Genomic DNA, 18,162 nt, shown 5'->3' on the forward strand with positions numbered 1-18,162 from the left:
TAACATCACCTGTCCCTGCCTTTGCCTCAGCTCATCTGCTGCTGAAACCCTCATCCATGCCTTTTGTTACCCTGTAGACTTGACTATTCCAATGCTCTCTTGGCGGGTCTCCCACCTTATGCACCTTCTGTAAAATTGAGCTCATCCAAAACACAGCTGCCCATATCCCAGCTCGCACCAAATCCCTTTCACCGATCACTCCTGTGCTCGCAGACCTACATTGGCTCCCGGTCCAGCAGTGCCTCAATTTTAAAATTATCATCATTGTTTTCAAATCACTCCATGGCCTCGACACTCCCTATCTCTGTAATCTTCTGCAGCTCTACAACCCTCCGAGATCTCTGTACTCCTCCAATTCTGGCATCTTGTGCACCCCCAATTGTCATTGTTGGATCATTGGTGGCTGTGTTTTCAGCTGCCTAGCCCCAAAGCTTTCAAATTTCCTCCTTAAATTTCTTTACCTCTCTAACTCTCCACCCTCCTTTTAAGATGCTCCTTAAAAACTACCTGTTTGACCAAGCTTTTGGTCACCTGTCCTAACAGCAATACCTTTATCGTAGTAAAGATTTCTAAGGTGCTTAACAGGAGCGTTACGAAACAAAATTTAACACCAAACCACATGAGATGTTGGGTCAGGTGACCAAAAAGGGTAGGTTTTCAGGAGTGTCTTAAAAGCACCTTGGAATGTTTTACTACGTTAAAGGCACTATATGAATGCAAGTTGTTGTATTATGTTAATATTGTGTGATACATTGTTAAATTAGAGTTTGTGCACCATCCTTGTGATGTACATATTTTTTTTAAAACACTGTTTTCTAGCCACATCCACAATTTTCTTCCCCAGTCTTGAGCTAGAAAAGGCCCACCCAGAAATGGCATGACTGCATGTTTGTCAGCCTGCTTGTATTGGACAATGCAGAGAGGGAATCAACCCAAACCAGAATAAATAATTATTTTCCATGAGACACTGACTCTGGTTGACAAACTCATCCCCCCAGGGAAAGCGAATGTCTGCCAATACTGGAGATCATACAGGAGTTCTTAATTGAGTCTAATTTTGTCATTCACATGGGTGGGTGTTCTTTCAATTTCTGTGCAGTGGAAATTAACAGTTTACTTTCAGCTTCATATATTAATCCCAGCTGGCTGTTGTTTGACTCCGATCAGCAGTTGTGCTATACTTCTACAGCACCATTTATATTTGTGTCCAATAAGAGCATTGAATGTTAAGTTTAAAATGTCATGTTTTACTGGAAAATGAATATATTTACAATACCTTTGAGTCAAATGATGAATATATTTTTGGCTTGTAATATTTGTTCCCTGGAATCTGCTCACGAGTCTGAGGCAGCTCAAAATGAACAGGATTTTAGAACTTCAAAGAATAAAAGCTGGCACAAACTCTTGAAGTTTTGTTTTGCAGAAACATTCTTTAACCATCCTTTCATGGATCAAACACCGTCGGTCAAAAAATGTAAGTCTCTGATTTTACTTACTGAAATTTGTTGGGCTTTACTAAATTGTGGGGAAAATCACTGCAATCACCCTTTGGTTTATAGGGCAGATGATACTAACAATTAATGGCTCTCTTCATAAATTCTACTTGGACAATGCAGAGAAAGATCCCACCTCAGCCAGTTTACGACCTCCTGCCCAAAGCAACTGACAGTACTTAGCCAATTCACCCTCGGGGGTAACTAAAGTCTGCCAGAGCAAGAGTTTATACAAGAGTTCTTATTTGAGCCTAATGTTCACATGAATGTTCTTCCAATTTCTATTCAGTGTAAATTAACAGCTTGTATTGATTTAAATTTCATAACTTCTGTCTCAACTGGCTGTTGACTTTAGCCTAGATGCTGGAAAATGGTTTCACCCCCCCTCCCCATTTATAATTTACATCTAAATGCACAGATTATGTTTTGTAACTTCGTATCTCCCACATTGTATGCCCATCCATCACGACTACGACCAGTTATGCGAAGGTAATCAACTTACCCTGACGCTTGTCCTGGTTATTTTGTGTGAAGTTTTTTTTGCGGGGGTGGGGTGGGGGGGCAGTTAGTAGAGGAAGGAGGTAAGTGGAATTTATATAGATTGTATACATGCTATTGACCATCTGCAGTTCATCTGTTTTACATATTTTTGTATGAGGGAGTATCATGAATGATATTTGAGGTTTTTGCCAATTTGTCGTTGACTATGTGCATCCAGAATTGGCCGATACAGCCACTTGAAGACACATGCCATTGATGATTAGCACATCAACGTCTTTGTTGGATACGACAGACTACCAAGAAGGATTGGTTTCCTCTCCTATTGACACTTATTGTATATTTAATTGGTGGCAACAGCCAGTTTTTAAAAAAAAAGAGGGCTTTCACTAGATAAAATTCAGATTGAGAATGTTTCTTGATCCAATAAACTATAACGGTTGACATGGTCATTTCATAAATGGGGCCAGTCAATCTTTGACACCTAAAACCGTATCAACCTCGGAAGTTACCCTCCCAGCAGACCGATTAGCAGTCCCCATACCCTGAAGACAGCTGGACAAGTAAACTCTTCTGTAGCACTGGAAAGTTAAACAAACTTTTAAACTATAGCTTCTGCTGCTAATATTGTTATATTAACTAATGTTCTTGACGTACTGTGTTTTAAAAAAAAATTAGCAGATGGCCTATCCAAGAAAACAAAATAATTGATGTCAGCAGAATGGGAGAGGCTGAAGCTGGCAGAGGGCATTATTTCATAGTAAAGATTATTTCTGTGACTTGAGTGGTATTTTTCTGCTGCAAGCATAGAACAGCAGTCAGTAGTTATCCCGTCACTGCTGGCATTGTTGTTCAAACTTCCCTTTACCTCTTTGTGCGACGGCTTCAAGGAAAATGGAAGCATGATATTATGGCACTCATCTTCTCCACGTTACTATTCTGTCACTTCATCTTGCCCTGTTGAATTTAGGGCCTGGTTGAATGATGGGGAGAGTGCGTGAAATACATCTGATCAATTAAATTGAATATTCTAGTGCAAAGCCGTAATGAAATATAGCTTTTAAATCTAATAGATTGGAATGATTATATCTGCAGCGTGCCCTGTGCCTGTACCCACGTGCCCTGGTTCTGTTTCTGGTAGCTCTTGCAGCAGCTCGCCATCTTGTCATTTTGCCTCTCCTCCTGTAAGTAGCCGATTTTATTGATGCATTATTCATTCCACATAGCATCTGACTAAATTTCTGCCATTGGTGTTAAATGATGAATTAATCTGACTCTCGCTAGTTTCATTAATTGGTAATTATTGGTAAGTGAACGATTTGAAACTGCTATAAAGATTTCTTGCTTTCACATTTTATATTTAATTCGAGTTTAGCAAGACTGATAGTCATTTCAGGTCAAAGAATACCCATTTAATAGAGAGATAATCAAGAAAAATTATTAACCTCGAGTTGCAGACACAGAAATTAAACCAGTCCGCAGAGATATAGCATGCTGTAATTTATTTGCAGAGAAATTAGCTTGATGCTAATTTCATAGCCCACGTCACTCCAATTCTCTCTCATGCCAATCTAATTTGTATTCCAGCTAAGTTTGCATTTTTTGTATCAAAGCTAGCTGTAGAATAAGCTTACGCATATAACTACAGCTTATTATACATTTCTGTACACAGCCTGATATCTGCTCTAATATAAAAGAAAAACAAAATGCTGGAAATACTCAGCAGGTCAGGCAGCATCTGTGGAGAGAGAAACAGAGTTAACGTTTCAGGTTGATGACCGTTCGTCAGGATATCAGCTCTATTTTGTTGGTATTCTATTACGCCAAGCACACTGTGTGGTGTACCAGAACAACTTGTTCCTCCCTTTATTGGCAACTGGATTTGAAGCTCAGATACCAAAGTTGGAATGATGGCCTTCTGTCTTGCATGCCACCCGTGACGATTTAAATTATAGTCCAGTTATGTAATCTTCAACTTGCCCCACTTGTATATTTCATTGCCATTTGCTTTCATCTTTTTGACAATCTCCCAAGCTTAGAAGGTAAAAGGTCTGGTGTGTGGACTTGTCCATAACTGGGATCTCCCTGATGATGGTTTGTGACGAATATTTTCCGACCCTTGCGATGGAATTTTTTGCTTCTCTGCATTCTTTCTGTGAGGTGGCTTTGCAGAAAAATAAACTTCACTGAAGTGAAACAAGCTTGTGCTAGTCAGCAGCAGTGTTCAAACTCCAACTCGAGACTTCTGGTTCGAAGCTGCCCGAGCGTGTAACCTTTTGTGTTTTGCTGTAGCCCCTAAAACATGACCAGATAACTTGAAAATGGTAGGTGATCAACAATATATCAAGTGGCTTGTTGAGTGTCCAGTAAAAGACATTGTGACACCATCTATTGTCATAGAATGTTTTGGCTTAGTGGCCAGCAAACCTTTTTCCATTGAAGTGAATTTTTCTATCTAAAGCTTAAGTGTTGTGTTACACGGTGTCTAACCCTTCAGAGCAGGCAGAACCAGATTATAAAGTTCAAGTATGATTGGGACCAAGTACTGCTTTTCCTCAAGGACATTGGCTTTGAAGGATACTTTCGTGGTTAGGTGTCTTGGTCTGTTTTTCGCAAAGGTAATGTACCTTTACCTTTCAGAGGCCATTCTAAATTCTGGTTATAATGCTGTGAATAGAGGAATTAATACATTGCAGAGAAAATGGACCAGTCTAATCTTGCCTTATATTTTATATGGTGAAATAAATATACAACTGCAATCCTCAAAGGGTAATTTTATTTTAAGCAACCATCTGTCTAAATCTGTTTTGTGTTCTAGAAGAAATCTTGCAGAATAGCTGCAGTTTGTAATTTTACTAATACAGCTCCATGATTATCATCATCATAGGCAGTCCCTCGAAGCGAGGATGACTTGCTTCCACGCCAAAAAGGGATGAGTTCACAGGTGTTTCAATGAAGGACCTAATATTCCAGATCCAGAATTACATCGTGAAGGGTGGACGATGCCCTTGCTTGGATTTTTTTAACGTGTGGTGGCTGTTGCACACCAGCCACCACACGGGCTTGACAGAGTTAGGTCTTGGTCCAGTGGCAAGGATTACCCAAGATTAACTGGAGACCTGCTCTGCTGCACAGACCAAGCGCGTGCACACATCGCAGTGTGGGCTGGCCCGTGCTGCCCCTGGGCCTTCGCCTCTTCTGGGCCCCAGATTCACGCCTCTCTTGGGCCCCGGTCACTTTCCTCTACGGACTCTTACTGCTCCTTCGCCCCTCCTGCTGTGCCTGCCCGCACTGCAATCAGCGACCTGGCTTCATAGCCATCGCCCTCCAGCAGCAGCACGCGCTGCTCTCTGCAGTGGTATGCTGCCACACGTTGCTCCCTCCAATAGCCCCGGCCTGCTGATGGTCTTGCAGGCCGGGACTGCGCCAATTTCCGGGCCGAGCCGCCACTCACTGCTCCCTCTAATGGCCCTGGCCACCACATGATTATAAAGGTGAAGTCTAACACTACCTTCTGATATAGTTAGTATAATAGAACTTGTTTTCTCTTTTTTCAGTCCTTGCCAGACATGCAACGCATACAGGAGGACACTCTGTCTTCGCCGCCTTTGGGCCCGCCTAACTATCTGCAGGTTTCCAAAGACTCTGCCAGCAGTGGCAGTAAGAACTCTTCATGTGACACAGATGACTTTGTTCTAGTTCCACATAGCATCTCTTCCGATCAGTCATGTAAGCAACTGCTCTTTGCTTTTGATGGTTTTGCTTCACTCATCTCAAACCTTCACACGTGTCTTTGTAACTATCTAAACAGGAAAGAAAAACTGGGGATTTCTGAACAGTTTGATTGCATTGCTGCAACATAGGCTATTAGGGTGTGCTTACTGATTTGTAAAAGTTAGACTTTTGTCAGCTTTTTCCCAGCTCCTTTTACACATTGCATCTCCCGAGTTTGGGGTTAAAGCAAGTTGCTGCATTGAGTAAAGGTGCTTTATTCTGTATGATTTGGGGATGCCCAAAATAGAGAAGTGTTTCAATCCCAGCAATCGAATAACTTGCCTCAATTTAGCACAAAAATGTTTGCCAAAAATATAAATAATGAAGTGAAATCATACTTGTATTCAGTTTTCTGAATAGATTTTTTCCTGCCCCCTCCAAATTTTCCATGCATCATACTAAAGGCCACTGATTTATTGTGGATAGATAAGTCAAATTCCCTTATTTTTGCACAGGATTCCAGGATTTTTACCAGCTTTTTTAGGGATTGCACAACCACAATTCTATCCATTTATAATTGGGGCAATTGGCTTAAAGTGACTGAAATAAACCAAATTCTGTTTTTATTGCATAGGTTTCTGGGAAATTTAAAGGTATTTTCAGGATTGGATTCCACAATTCCATTCATTTTTAAATGAAAACTAAGTTGGTGTCCTTCAACATAGTGTTTAACGTTATAGAGTGTTGCAACTTCAGACACTCCTTCACAACAAAGCAAAGCATTTATAGTGAGTGACAAATGGGTGTTTACATTGTGTCACGATGATTTACCCAGATTAGCTTGGTCATACTTAATTGTGTGACTTGTAACTGCTTAATGTCTTGGTATTATTTTGTGCAGCTAAAGTGTAGTTATGCTATAGGTTCCAATAGTTCCCATCAGCATTTTCACAAATCACTAATAAGGCTGGTTGCTCCAGTTTCTTCTGGTTTCAGAAGGTCCAAAACTTACACTTTATTTACGCCTAGGTTATGCGGTAATAGCCTGGTCGATGATGTGGGCTAGAAATTCGCCGACTTTGCAACTGTTTTATTTTTGCGATATTTCACCATATTTGGCAAAAAAACAGTTGGCGGGAATTTCGGTGACTTTTTGCGGCGGCAGTTTTCATGTACCGCCGGGGAAAGAAGTGCCGCCGTGCAAGACCCGAAATAATGTTTTCGCCAAAAATTTGGCTCTCTGCGCATCTGTATTTTGCGCGAAAAATACCGACGTAAAAAGCTACGATGCAGCCCGTGGAGCTGCAGTAAGTATGAAGACCTGCAAAAAAGGCAAGCTAAAGTTTTTATTAATTCTTTTTCAGCGATTCCATTGATAAGTGCCTTGTGAATATTTTGTCATTTTTTTTTTCCAATTTATGTTTTGGTGTTTTTCCTCCCTCTCGAGGCCCAACTCGCAGTGCCATCGGCCTGAGACTAAATGTGGCGAGGATCGCAGTTTGCGCTGCGAATCCTCGTGCAACGCGGATTTTTACCGCTGCACAAATTAAAGTTTGAATTTACAGCCTAATAGTGAAGCGGAAATGGTAATTTTGAAGAAAAAATACCGTTTTCTAGCCCGGCTGTTTTTATATTGGGTTTAGTGCAGCATTACCGGCTCTGACTACCAATATGCAGGTGTCCAAAGATGGTGGTGCCAACCCTAGAGTTGCTGCCAGGAAGACCTGGTTTTAAAAAAAAAAAAATGTTCACAGTGATCAACCTCAACAAATTCAGGATGTTTACTGTGGATTCTGTTGGATTTGCAAGACCTGCAGTTTGGAACCTGGTGGCCCTAAAATGCCACTAACCACAATATGAAAGCAGCTACAGACTCTAGAGTTCTAGGGATTGACATAAGCCTTCAGACATGTTCTCCACTTGACCATTTGTGGATTATCCACAAAGACTACTTAGAGTTATTTTTTAATTTTAAAGAACAAAGCACTTGCATTTGTATAGTGCCTTTAGGACCTTGGGTGTCCCAAAGTGCTTCATAGCCATTGAAGTGTAGTCACTGTTGTAATGTCGGCAATGAAATGAGGGTAGACAAACACGGCACCCAATTTGCACACTAGATCTCACAAACAGCAAGGAGATAAATAAGCAGATATCTGTTTTAGAAATGTTGGCCAGGTTAGTGGGAGAACTACCCTGCTCCTCTTCAAATAATGCCATGGGATCTTTTATGTGCACCCAAGAGGCAGTTGGTCTCTGGAGTTGGCCTTCAAACCATAAGAGGCGAGAGTGCGGCCATCAAGCCAAGGTTGACACCTGATGGGGCAGCTGGGGCTGAAATTGCAATGGGCAGAAATGGCCCAAATTGGGTCTTTTTGAATGAGCCGAAAATGGATCAGTTGAAGAGCTAATTTGGGTTTGAAACTTGATTTGATACTTGTTTCTAATTAATTATACTCGCATAATATACCAGCAAACGTTATTCTGTTGTAACCGTGCTCTTGTGAAATAAATACAGCATCAGAAAATATTTATCAGATGTATTGCTTGCACAATTCTGTAGTCTTTTTTTAAAATCCAACTCCTTTTTTAGAAGTTATTGCACTCAGCAACACTTATCTATCTTTAACCATTGTGTCTTCCTTGGAAAGAATTTTGGTGTTTCCAACAAAGTTTCTGTTTCTAAGTCTGTTCTGAAACTTTATACAGATGACATGCCATTGGGGACGGTTGGCAGGCGAGCTTCCAGTGAATTTTTGATGTGTGGAGGGTACGTATGAGTCAACTAAAATTCTATAGTTTGTGATTGTTGAATAGTGATAGAGGAATGACTTTGGAGCTGTGCTACATTCATTGGAAAACATGACGTGAACAGGATGCACATATAGAGATACTGTTTGTTTTTAAACTGCCGGTAAAGCAAGTTACAGTGGAGTAAGTTAGTTGCTTGGACAGTGATTTTAGGATTAAAGGGGACACAAGGCTGTAAAGTAGAATTTGTCCCCACCCTAGGATACTAGAAATGTGAACCCCTAGAGAAGCTTGTTGATTTGGGGTCACCTTTAAAAGGAGCCAGATCAACATCATTTGAGAAATGAGGGTTAATAGCAATTTTTGATTTTCTTTTTCAGAGGATATAGGAGAAGGAACTTGAGCGGAGAAATTACTCTTGACAATAATAACAAATGAATCATTAATACTCTTGTATGATCTTTCCCTCTTTGGTGTTTTAACAAAAGTGTTAGCCATTTACTATACATGGTTTAACCTTTTCAATAAAATCATCATCATCATAGGCAGTCCCTCAAAGCGAGAATGACTTGCTTCCACGCCAAAAAGGAATGAGTTCACAGGTGTTTCAATGAAGGACCTAATATTCCAGATCCCGAACTACATCTTGGATGGTGGAAGATGCCCGTGCTTGGATTTTTTTTAACGTGTGGTGACCGTTGCACACCAGTCACCACACGGGCTTAGTCCAGTGGCAAGGATTACCCAAGACGACTGGAGACCAGCTCTGCTGCATGGACCTAGTTCACACACATATAGCAGTGTGGGCTGGCTCGTGCTGCCCTTGGGCCTTCGTCTCTTGTGGGCCCCAGACTCGCGTCTCTCCTGGGCCCCGGTCACTTCCTTCTACAAGCTCTTGCCGCGCCTTTTCCCCCCCGCTGCTGTGCCTGCCCGCACTGCAATCAGCGACCTGACTTCGCAGCCGCCGCCCTCCTGCAGTGGTATGCCGCTGCACGTTGCTCCCTCTGATGTCCCCAGCCTGCTGATGGTCTTGCAGGCCGGAACTGTGCCAATTTCCGGGCCGGGCAGCCACACGCTGCTCCCTCTAATGCAGCCTTTCAATCACAGTAAATCCTCTTCAATTCACCATTGGTTTCAATACAACCCATACAAAGGAATGCAGCACAGATACTTTGTCCGCTAATATTTCTAACAGTAATTTCTAGGCTTTTGTACTCCTTGTAGAAGATCAGCTGTGTGGTTGGGTGGGAGTGGGAAGAATTGGAGTTCATTAGGAATATATGGACCCATGGGTGGGATGGGCCAATGGCCTTTTTCACTTTGGACTTTATATTGTGTTCTTATCCAATGTCCAATCTCAATTTGAATCTGTATCTGAACGAATGTTGTCTGTATAAGACTATGTGCCATTCCATGGATTGCTTGCTATAAAGATATTTCATTATTATTGAGTATCTTGAGAAACCGCATCATTGATTAGACAATTATTCATGTGATGCTGGGAATTGTCAGACACTCACAACTGTCAGTTTAGCCTCATTTAAATTCTGTTGCCTTCCTGGCTTCGGGGTGGGATGCATTCCTTTGCCAGGCTCTGCAATCTTTGAAGATGAACATGGTGCATCTTGCTCTGGAACAAACACAGCTCCTTGTTTTGTGTTTGTATGTGTGAACTGTTTTGGTGATGTCTAAACATTCATTCGCTCGAGTAAAACAATCCTGTTGAAGTACGAACTCCTGCAAATATAATGCAGCATTACATCACAGTACAATAAATATTCACTTAACTTTTTCTATTCAATCAGTTTCAAAGTTCTTTCTAATCTTTTAATAATTTAACTATCAATGACTGAATAATAAATTGTGCTTTTGTTTTACTGAATATATTTGTGATAGTTTTTACTGCTGAGATGCAAATAGCAATCCAAGAGATTAACAAAAAAACAGGTACATTAGCTGTACCAAAATTTCAAGTTTTTATTGACTGTCAATTTTGCTCATGTGAAAGATCTGTAACTCTGGCAAAATTAAAATCGATATTACTCTTAACACTGTATTCTCAAGGAAGTCCTGAGAAAAGGTTCATGGCAAATGTTTGATCTTAGCCAGCCAGGAGGAGGCTGTATTGAGGTCTGAGCCTTGAGGCTGAAATACTCAAAAAGTTCACCGGGCAAATAGTAGATTTAAAATAAGAAAAGTAAATCAGCATCTTCGATTTTGTTTCTCCACAAACTTATTAGGCAGTCACCTCTAACCTCTTCAGGGGGCTCAGCAGCTCTGCAGAGACCTTCCTCAGCCTCGTCCAGGTCAAGCTCTTCTAGCTCGGCCAACAGGTAGGACCTTCATGTAGAGTTTATAGAGAAATAAACATCCAGGGGTAGAGTTTCCGCTTTGGGCGCAGTCGGGAAATTACACCCCAGATGCGCTTGAAATTGTGCTGTTTAAGTTGCGGCTTCAGGCTCCCGGTAAAATTCCTTTGCATAATCACAAATGTAAAATCTTCCATGAACCATTGCAATCGGGCAGCGTAATAGAACATAGTTTATTTTTTTCCATTAAAAAGTATTCTTTGTATTTAAGAGTGGTAACCTAGTGCAGTTTTATTAATACAGCTGACAATGTGTTTATCACCAATAATAAGCATTGTTAATAAGGGCGTCCATGCTCTGCCTGAGAGTAACCGGATTTTTAATTGAAAATCACTTTTTTTTAAAAAAAAACTATAGTGAACCATTTAATAGTTTCATTGGTGCACACTGGTCAGTTTCTGAATAAATTAAATATTTTTTGATGAGAAAATCTTTTAAAATTAACGCAATTTGAAGAGCCTTTCTGAACCAGCACAACCTGCAGAATCTCTCAGTCCTCACCTGAGGGCGTGACGCATTTGTGGCTGGGGCCTGATTCAGGCGAATTATATCGTGAACCAGTGTAAAAGATTGTGCAAGTGCTTTTGGACATAACTCACCTACATTTTAAAGTCCCCAATCTTTTGCGCTGGTTTGGCCGATTCGGCCTAGATTGCGCTCGAATCTGGGTACAAAACTAGCGGAAACCCCTTCCCAGTGTTTAATTATCTGTTAGAGAGACACATTGAAGTCATTTAAAACAAGACTTGAACAAACTGAATGGAGTTTACAACTTCTTTTTGTCTTTGATGCACGACTATTAATAACTGAAAGAGCTGTGATGGATTATAGTTTAAACATTTTGGGTAACTATTAGTTTTTCAGATCAGCACCCTTGAGATTTTTGACCAGCAATAGCAATTTGCATGAGGGAAGTTAACGCATTTTGTGAACGGGAAGGGAACTTTCAACGTATGAGCCTTTGTTTACAACATCCTATGGAAAGCAACTAAGCTGGGTGTTTCTATTAAGTGGAGCATGATGAATTTTCTTTGTACAGCATCGAAAATGACACCATGTCCCCCCCGTCACGTGGCATCCCCTACATCAAAATTACTGTTGTTGGAAATCACCTGCATTTATCAAGTTTACTAACTGCCATGTCGTATATAAGTACTAACAAGGTAATGGTGGGTTAGTGCAATGTAAACCAACCTCCAATATTCCATTAAACCTTTTAGCACAGTATTTTATACCATCACAGTCATTTTATGAATCATTTTCACATGGCCGTTATCAGATTCTACTTCCAGGAGCTATCCTTTTAAACATTATAAGTTTCTTTTTAAAAATGAATGTATAAACATCCTAAATCCACTCCGCATATCTAAAGATCAATTATCATTCACCGTTTCCTTCTGCACTGGAGCCAAACCACAGAGAAATTTGTTGCACCAGTAAAACCTATTATTTTCTTTTAATCCAGTTTGCCTAATGCATTGTCAAACGAATATACGGTATAAATAAGCATGTTACAAAGACCAGTGGAATATATTTATAATCCCTCGTGTGCTGACCAGAACTTGCTGCTGATTTAATTGTGGCTTATCCAGTCAGCTGACTTGTGGGACACAAATAATACTCCATGGGACTTCATATTGTGTCTTCCAGGTAATTGTGGGGAATTTTTTGGAGGATAGGTGGCATTTCTACTGAGCGAAATGTTCTTAGGATTTGTACATTTCTTAAATTCTGCTTTGTACTTCTAGAATTATGAATTTCAAGAGAAAACTTCAGTCCTTCAAAGCATCAGATTTATGTTATGTTGCATTCATCTGTGGATAGCTTCTACCTTCATAAATCCAAAATGTTTGGTGGATTTGTACCAAATCCAGAACAAAAGCCATATCAATCTATTCATTTAAAAATTGGTTCACTTATCTGTAAAGCAAGAGGAGTTCTCTCATACTGGCTTTGGTGCCATCTTTAGTGCTTCAGAAATCTTTACACTCATTTCAGTACTATTATCTCATCATCATCATCCAGTTCCCTTTAAAAATGCAACATTAATATCACTTATCTTCACTACGATGGTTCGTAAATGTTGTTTTTGTAGCTTGAGTAATTTGTGTCAGACATGCACCAAAATAATCAGCTCTCGTGTCACAGCAAAATTATGGGAATAATTGAGCTGAATTTATATAGCATCTGATCATGTACACAGGATGTCTCAAAGCACGTCACAGCCTGTGAATGACTTTTGAAGTGAGGTTGCTGTTAAGTAAGCAAACACAGCTGCCACTTCCTCTGCAGTGAGTTGTCACAAATGGCAAGTGAGGTGAATAATGTGTTAATCTGTTTATGATGGTGTTGGTTGCAGATGGTAATGTTGGTCAGGACACCAGGAGATCTCACTGCTCTTCAAATAGTGCAGTAGAATCTTTCACCTTTACCTGAATAGAGATACAGGGCTTTGCATTAAATTATCATCTAAAAGACGGCACCTCTGACATGCAGCACTTCCTCAGTGCTGCACTGAAGTGTCAGATGTGAACAAGGCCTGGAGTGCCGCTCAAACCGATCGCAGGGCAATAGTGCTACCAACTGAGCTAAGCTGATATTTAATACTACCCTATTTGACCTTTCAACTTCAACCGTACTTGAACAGACACATTTTAAAAAATTAAACATACGTTGGCAATTCTCTGGCCAAAGCATTGTGCTGCTTTGTTTGGCCTGTCAGAAGTTGCATTTAACTAAGGTAGGTTTCCATTGCTCATGAAGACCAAGATGAAACTTGGAATTTGCTTTCTGGAGGAAGTTGATGTAAATATTCCGACTGGGATTTAAATTCCAGCTGTGGAGTTGTGTGGATCGCTGTATTGTTGCTATTGGCCTGCCTCAAGCATGTCAGTTTCAGCCTAGCAGAATAACTGGCTCAACAGCAAGTATCTGAAGTGCAGAACATTTCCTGGCGAGATTAACAAATGTGCCTTGGCTTAGTTTGTATTTCTAAACATTTAATTCCATCAAATTGATACAAATTAGTTATGCTTTAACTGCCTTAATGGTTAAATGCACCACACGGTATGGTACTGAGTCCTTCAGATCATAAAGGTCCCAGGTTTAATCCTTGCTCTGTGCTTTGCTGATATCTAGGACATCATAGAGCACTATAATTCAGCCAAGGGTTGCCAGTACCATTGTTCATTGCCCTTCAAAGGAAAGTGCACATGTGTGGATGTTGTAATTGATTATTGTGCCTCCCGCAGTCAGTACCCTGCCTATACTTGATGTCTATACTCACAAGAAGAATGGCCAATTACTAGAGGTACAAGAGGTCCACCAATCCCCATGGAACTCTACTGCAGAAGAGATTGGGGTGGGGCAGAGAAAAAGAAATCAGCGTTGCTGTTTTGTAGGCGATGGTATGCAGTGCATATTTCTAAATATTCATTTGCCAGCGAAATACTAATTTAAAGGCTGCAAAAGTTAGGATTTCCAAATGCTCCCATTTCCCTGCATTGATGTCCTTTATTTGCAATACAAAAAATATAAGGAAAGCTGCTTCGGGGCTCTGTTAATGGTAACTGTTAGGTCATAGTTATCACAAATGTGTACATAATGTACATTTTTGCTGATGAGAAATTACAAATGGAGATTGAGCTGACTGTACTGGAGTTTTTTTTTTCTGCGTGTATTTTAGGATAATGCAGTTTTTCTTCCTTTAAGACTCCATTGGATCTGCACCCTTGTGGCGCAATGGGTTGGTGTATCAGCGCTGTGTGCCACGGAATAATGGGATACACGTTCACACCGGTGAGTTCCCAAATTATGCCCAAGTTGTTGGGAAGGTGCCCAACAAAAGATGCTTCCCTACAAAAAGGGAGGGAGCGGGGGGAAATCAGTGGGTGAGTGAGTGAACTGCACTACACCTACGTATCTCCCAGCAGCTGCTTATAGAGCAGAGTAGAGATCTGGGAGAATGATGCCTGCCCACCCTTTTGGCCAGAGAATGATAAACGGTGAGGAGGAACATGGAGTAGCTGGAAAGAAATAACCCCAAAAAGTTAGTTTATGTTGCTGCCTAACTTCCAGCACCTCGGACTTTATTTTTTGAGCGCTCGTCATCGGCTTCTGCCAACTTGTGTTAACCGCTGTAGATTACAAACAAAGCACGGTGCTTTTTTACAGGACCATTTGACACGTGTTTATTGCAAAGTTGAACCCAAGTCTATTATTGAGGAACGTCGTGTGTGTTCGCCCCTGGCCAACTGTGGCTTTTTAAACATGTTCTATTCTGAATTTTATTCATGTTGTTTGTGCTGCTTAAATAAAGGATATACAACAGGGAGTGGTTGGTGGTTTATGCAGAATAAACACTGGGTGGTGACCTTGTAACTCACATGCATGTCCAGTAAAAATGATTTACTGTAATTGTGATATGAGTAGGTTGTTTTGAATAAAACTACCCAGTGTATTTTCTATTTGCGAATCAAATGTGCTTTTATTTTACAGAAAAAGTTTGAGGTTTTAGTTCTTTTTTGTTTGATCTTTGGGCTTATTGAACAGTGTAAATGTACAGTATTTTCATAATTGTATTTAAATAGCAACTATTCTTATACCATTGGTTTACAAAATCCACGAGTGGCCCAGTGGAAATGGAATCCATTGGTATATGTTTCTAAATAAAGAGAACTGAAGTTTGGTTGGCAGTGAGAGCGCTATAGGATCATGAGCAGGTCAGTCAGCCTCTTGCGCCTGTTCAGCTATTCGATCAGTTCATGTCTGATCTGTATCTCCACTCCATTTTGTATCCTTTGATACCCTTATAAGAATATAGGAAATAGAAGCAGGCGTAGGCCCTACAGCCCATCGAACCTGCTCCGCCATTCAATATCATGGCTGATCATCGACCGCAACTCCACTTTCCTGCCTGATCTTCATATCCCTTGATTCCCTAGACTCCAAAAATCGCAGCCTTGAATATATTCAGAGACTCAGCATTCACAGTCCTCTGGGACAGAAAATTCCAAAGATTCACAACCCTCTGAGTGAAGAAATTCCTCCTTAAATGGCCTTCCCATTATCCTGAGACAGTGACCCCTCGTTCTAGACACTCCAGCCAGGAGTAACAATCTATCAGCATCTACCCTGTCAATCCCCTTCAGAATCTTCTATATTTCAATGAGATCACCTCATCCTTCTAAACTCCAGAGAGTATAGGCCCATTCTTGGTCCAAACGTGGATAAATTCCAGAGGTGAGGTGCGAGTGATTGCCCTTGACATCAGGGCAGCATTTGACTGAGTATGGCATCGAGGAGCCCAAGTAAAATTAAAGTCAATGGAAAGCGGGGAAAAGTCTCCACTGGCTGGATTCATAACTAGCACAAAGGTTGTTGGTGGTGAATCATCTCACCTGCAGGACATCTCTGCAGGAGTTGCTCAGGACAGTGTCCTTGGCCCAACCATTTGCAGCTGCTTCATCAATGACCTTCCTTCCATCATAAGGTCAAAATTGGGGATGTTCACTAATGATTGCACAGTGTTCATCAGTACCACTCGCAACTCCTCAGATAATGAAGCAGTCCATGCCCACTTGCAGCAAGACCTGGACAACATTCAGGCTTGGGCTGATAAGTGGAAAGGAACATTTGTGCTACCCAAGTGCCAAGCACTGACTATCTCCATCATCATCATCATCATCATAGGCAGTCCCTTGGAATCGAGTAGACTTGCTTCCACTCAAAAAATGAGTTCTTAGGTAGCCGAACAGTCCAATACGAGAACCACAGTCTCTTGTCACAGGTGGGACAGATAGTCGTTGAGGGAAGGGGTGGGTGGGACTGGTTTGCCGCACACTCTTTCCGCTGCCTGCGTCTCACCCACCACCTCTTGACATTCAACAGCTTTACCATTGCCGATTCCGCCACCATCAACATCCTGCGAGGCGGGGGTGGGTCACCATTGACCAGAAACTTATCTGGACCAGTCACATAAATACTGTGGCCACAACAGTAGGCCAGAGGCTGGGTATTCTGTGGCGTGTGTCTCACCACCTGACTCCCCAAAGCCTTTCCACCATCTACAAGGCACAAGTCAGGAGTGTGATAGAATACTCTCCACTTACCTGGATTAATGCAGCTCTAACAACACGCAAGAAGCTCGACACTATCGAACTCAGAGCAGCCCACTTGATTGACACCCATCCACCACCTTAAAAATTCCCTCCCTCCATTACTGGCGCACCGTGGCTGCAACATCCAGAATCCTGAACTCCGAAAACTGGAATTGTCCGAAAACCGAACATTTTGCGCATAGCTGATGGAGTCATCCGGAATTATTATCTGAAAATAGGAAATTTTTGAGGCAAAAACCCAAAATCCAGCACGGATTCGGTCAAGGATTCCGGATTTCAGTCTATTGATTTGCTTGTTTGAAATCCGGAAAAACCCCAAAACCGGAACTGATTCAGTCCCGAGGATTCCGGGTACAGGTACAATGTCCGTAATCATCTGCAAGATGCGCCGCAGCAATTCACCAAGGCTTCTTCGACAGCATCTCCCAAATCCACGATCTCTACCACCTAGAAGGACAAGGGCAGCAGACACATGGGAATATCATCATCTGCAAGTTCCCCTCCAAGCCACACACCATCCTGACTTGGAATGGCATCGTCGCTGGATAAAAATCCTGGAACTCCCTCCCTAACATGGACTGCAGCGGTTCAAGGCGGCGGCTCAATACCACCTTCTCAAGGGCAATTAGGGATGGGCAATAAATGCCGGCCTTGCCTGTGGCGCCCAGGTCCCAGGAATTAATGTAAAAAAAAATGGAAGAATGGCCACTTGAGCAAGGTACTGGCATCTCTAGAATCAACCCAGTTTCAGCCACTGTTGTAAGGGGAGACGGTAGTTTTCATTTACAAAGGTGTCTCAGGAAGGAAATTGTGCATTCTGTTTTCCAGGGCTATGACTTAAATAGCTTAACTATTTAGTTAAAACCATTTCCTTTATTGCACTTCAGATATCTGCCAAGAGTGGAATTCTGTTTTATGTGGGGCTCTGATTAGATTATAATATTTTTTAAGACTTTGTTTCCCATATTCTCCTCTTTGCTAAAGATGCTGACTTGTGCTCGGTTACAGTTTCATGGGCCCTGGCTGACCTCCAAGTACTTTACCCAAATGACCATTCTTTAAATGCGACCTAAAATTGTTACTATTGAATGTGGTGGGACATCTGTTCTCATCTGGTCCACATGTGTACTATGCAGCAGGGGTCAATGGCAGGAATTAAATCTGATTTTTGCCCACCATCCCCTTCCATCCAAGAAATGTCCAGGTATGCGAGGCAAACTC

At 41.4% G+C, this 18,162-nt stretch overlaps 1 protein-coding gene across 4 annotated transcripts in view; it reads left to right on the forward strand.

Annotated features, from left to right (window-relative positions):
* The window catches only part of ulk2 (unc-51 like autophagy activating kinase 2), a 110,629-nt gene that overhangs the window by 60,882 nt on the left and 31,585 nt on the right, over positions 1-18,162 (forward strand). For 3 of the 4 annotated variants that reach the window (XM_070856975.1, XM_070856977.1, XM_070856978.1), the window contains 5 exons: positions 1,424-1,474; positions 3,087-3,175; positions 5,549-5,720; positions 8,412-8,472; positions 10,694-10,786. In XM_070856975.1, the coding sequence (XP_070713076.1) occupies positions 1,424-1,474; positions 3,087-3,175; positions 5,549-5,720; positions 8,412-8,472; positions 10,694-10,786 (466 nt within the window). The remainder of the gene's footprint in view (positions 1-1,423; positions 1,475-3,086; positions 3,176-5,548; positions 5,721-8,411; positions 8,473-10,693; positions 10,787-18,162) is intronic. The other variant, XM_070856976.1, reaches the window with a different exon arrangement.

Source organism: Pristiophorus japonicus, chromosome 16 (genome assembly GCF_044704955.1).
Source record: "Pristiophorus japonicus isolate sPriJap1 chromosome 16, sPriJap1.hap1, whole genome shotgun sequence".
Lineage (NCBI taxonomy): Eukaryota > Metazoa > Chordata > Chondrichthyes > Pristiophoridae > Pristiophorus > Pristiophorus japonicus.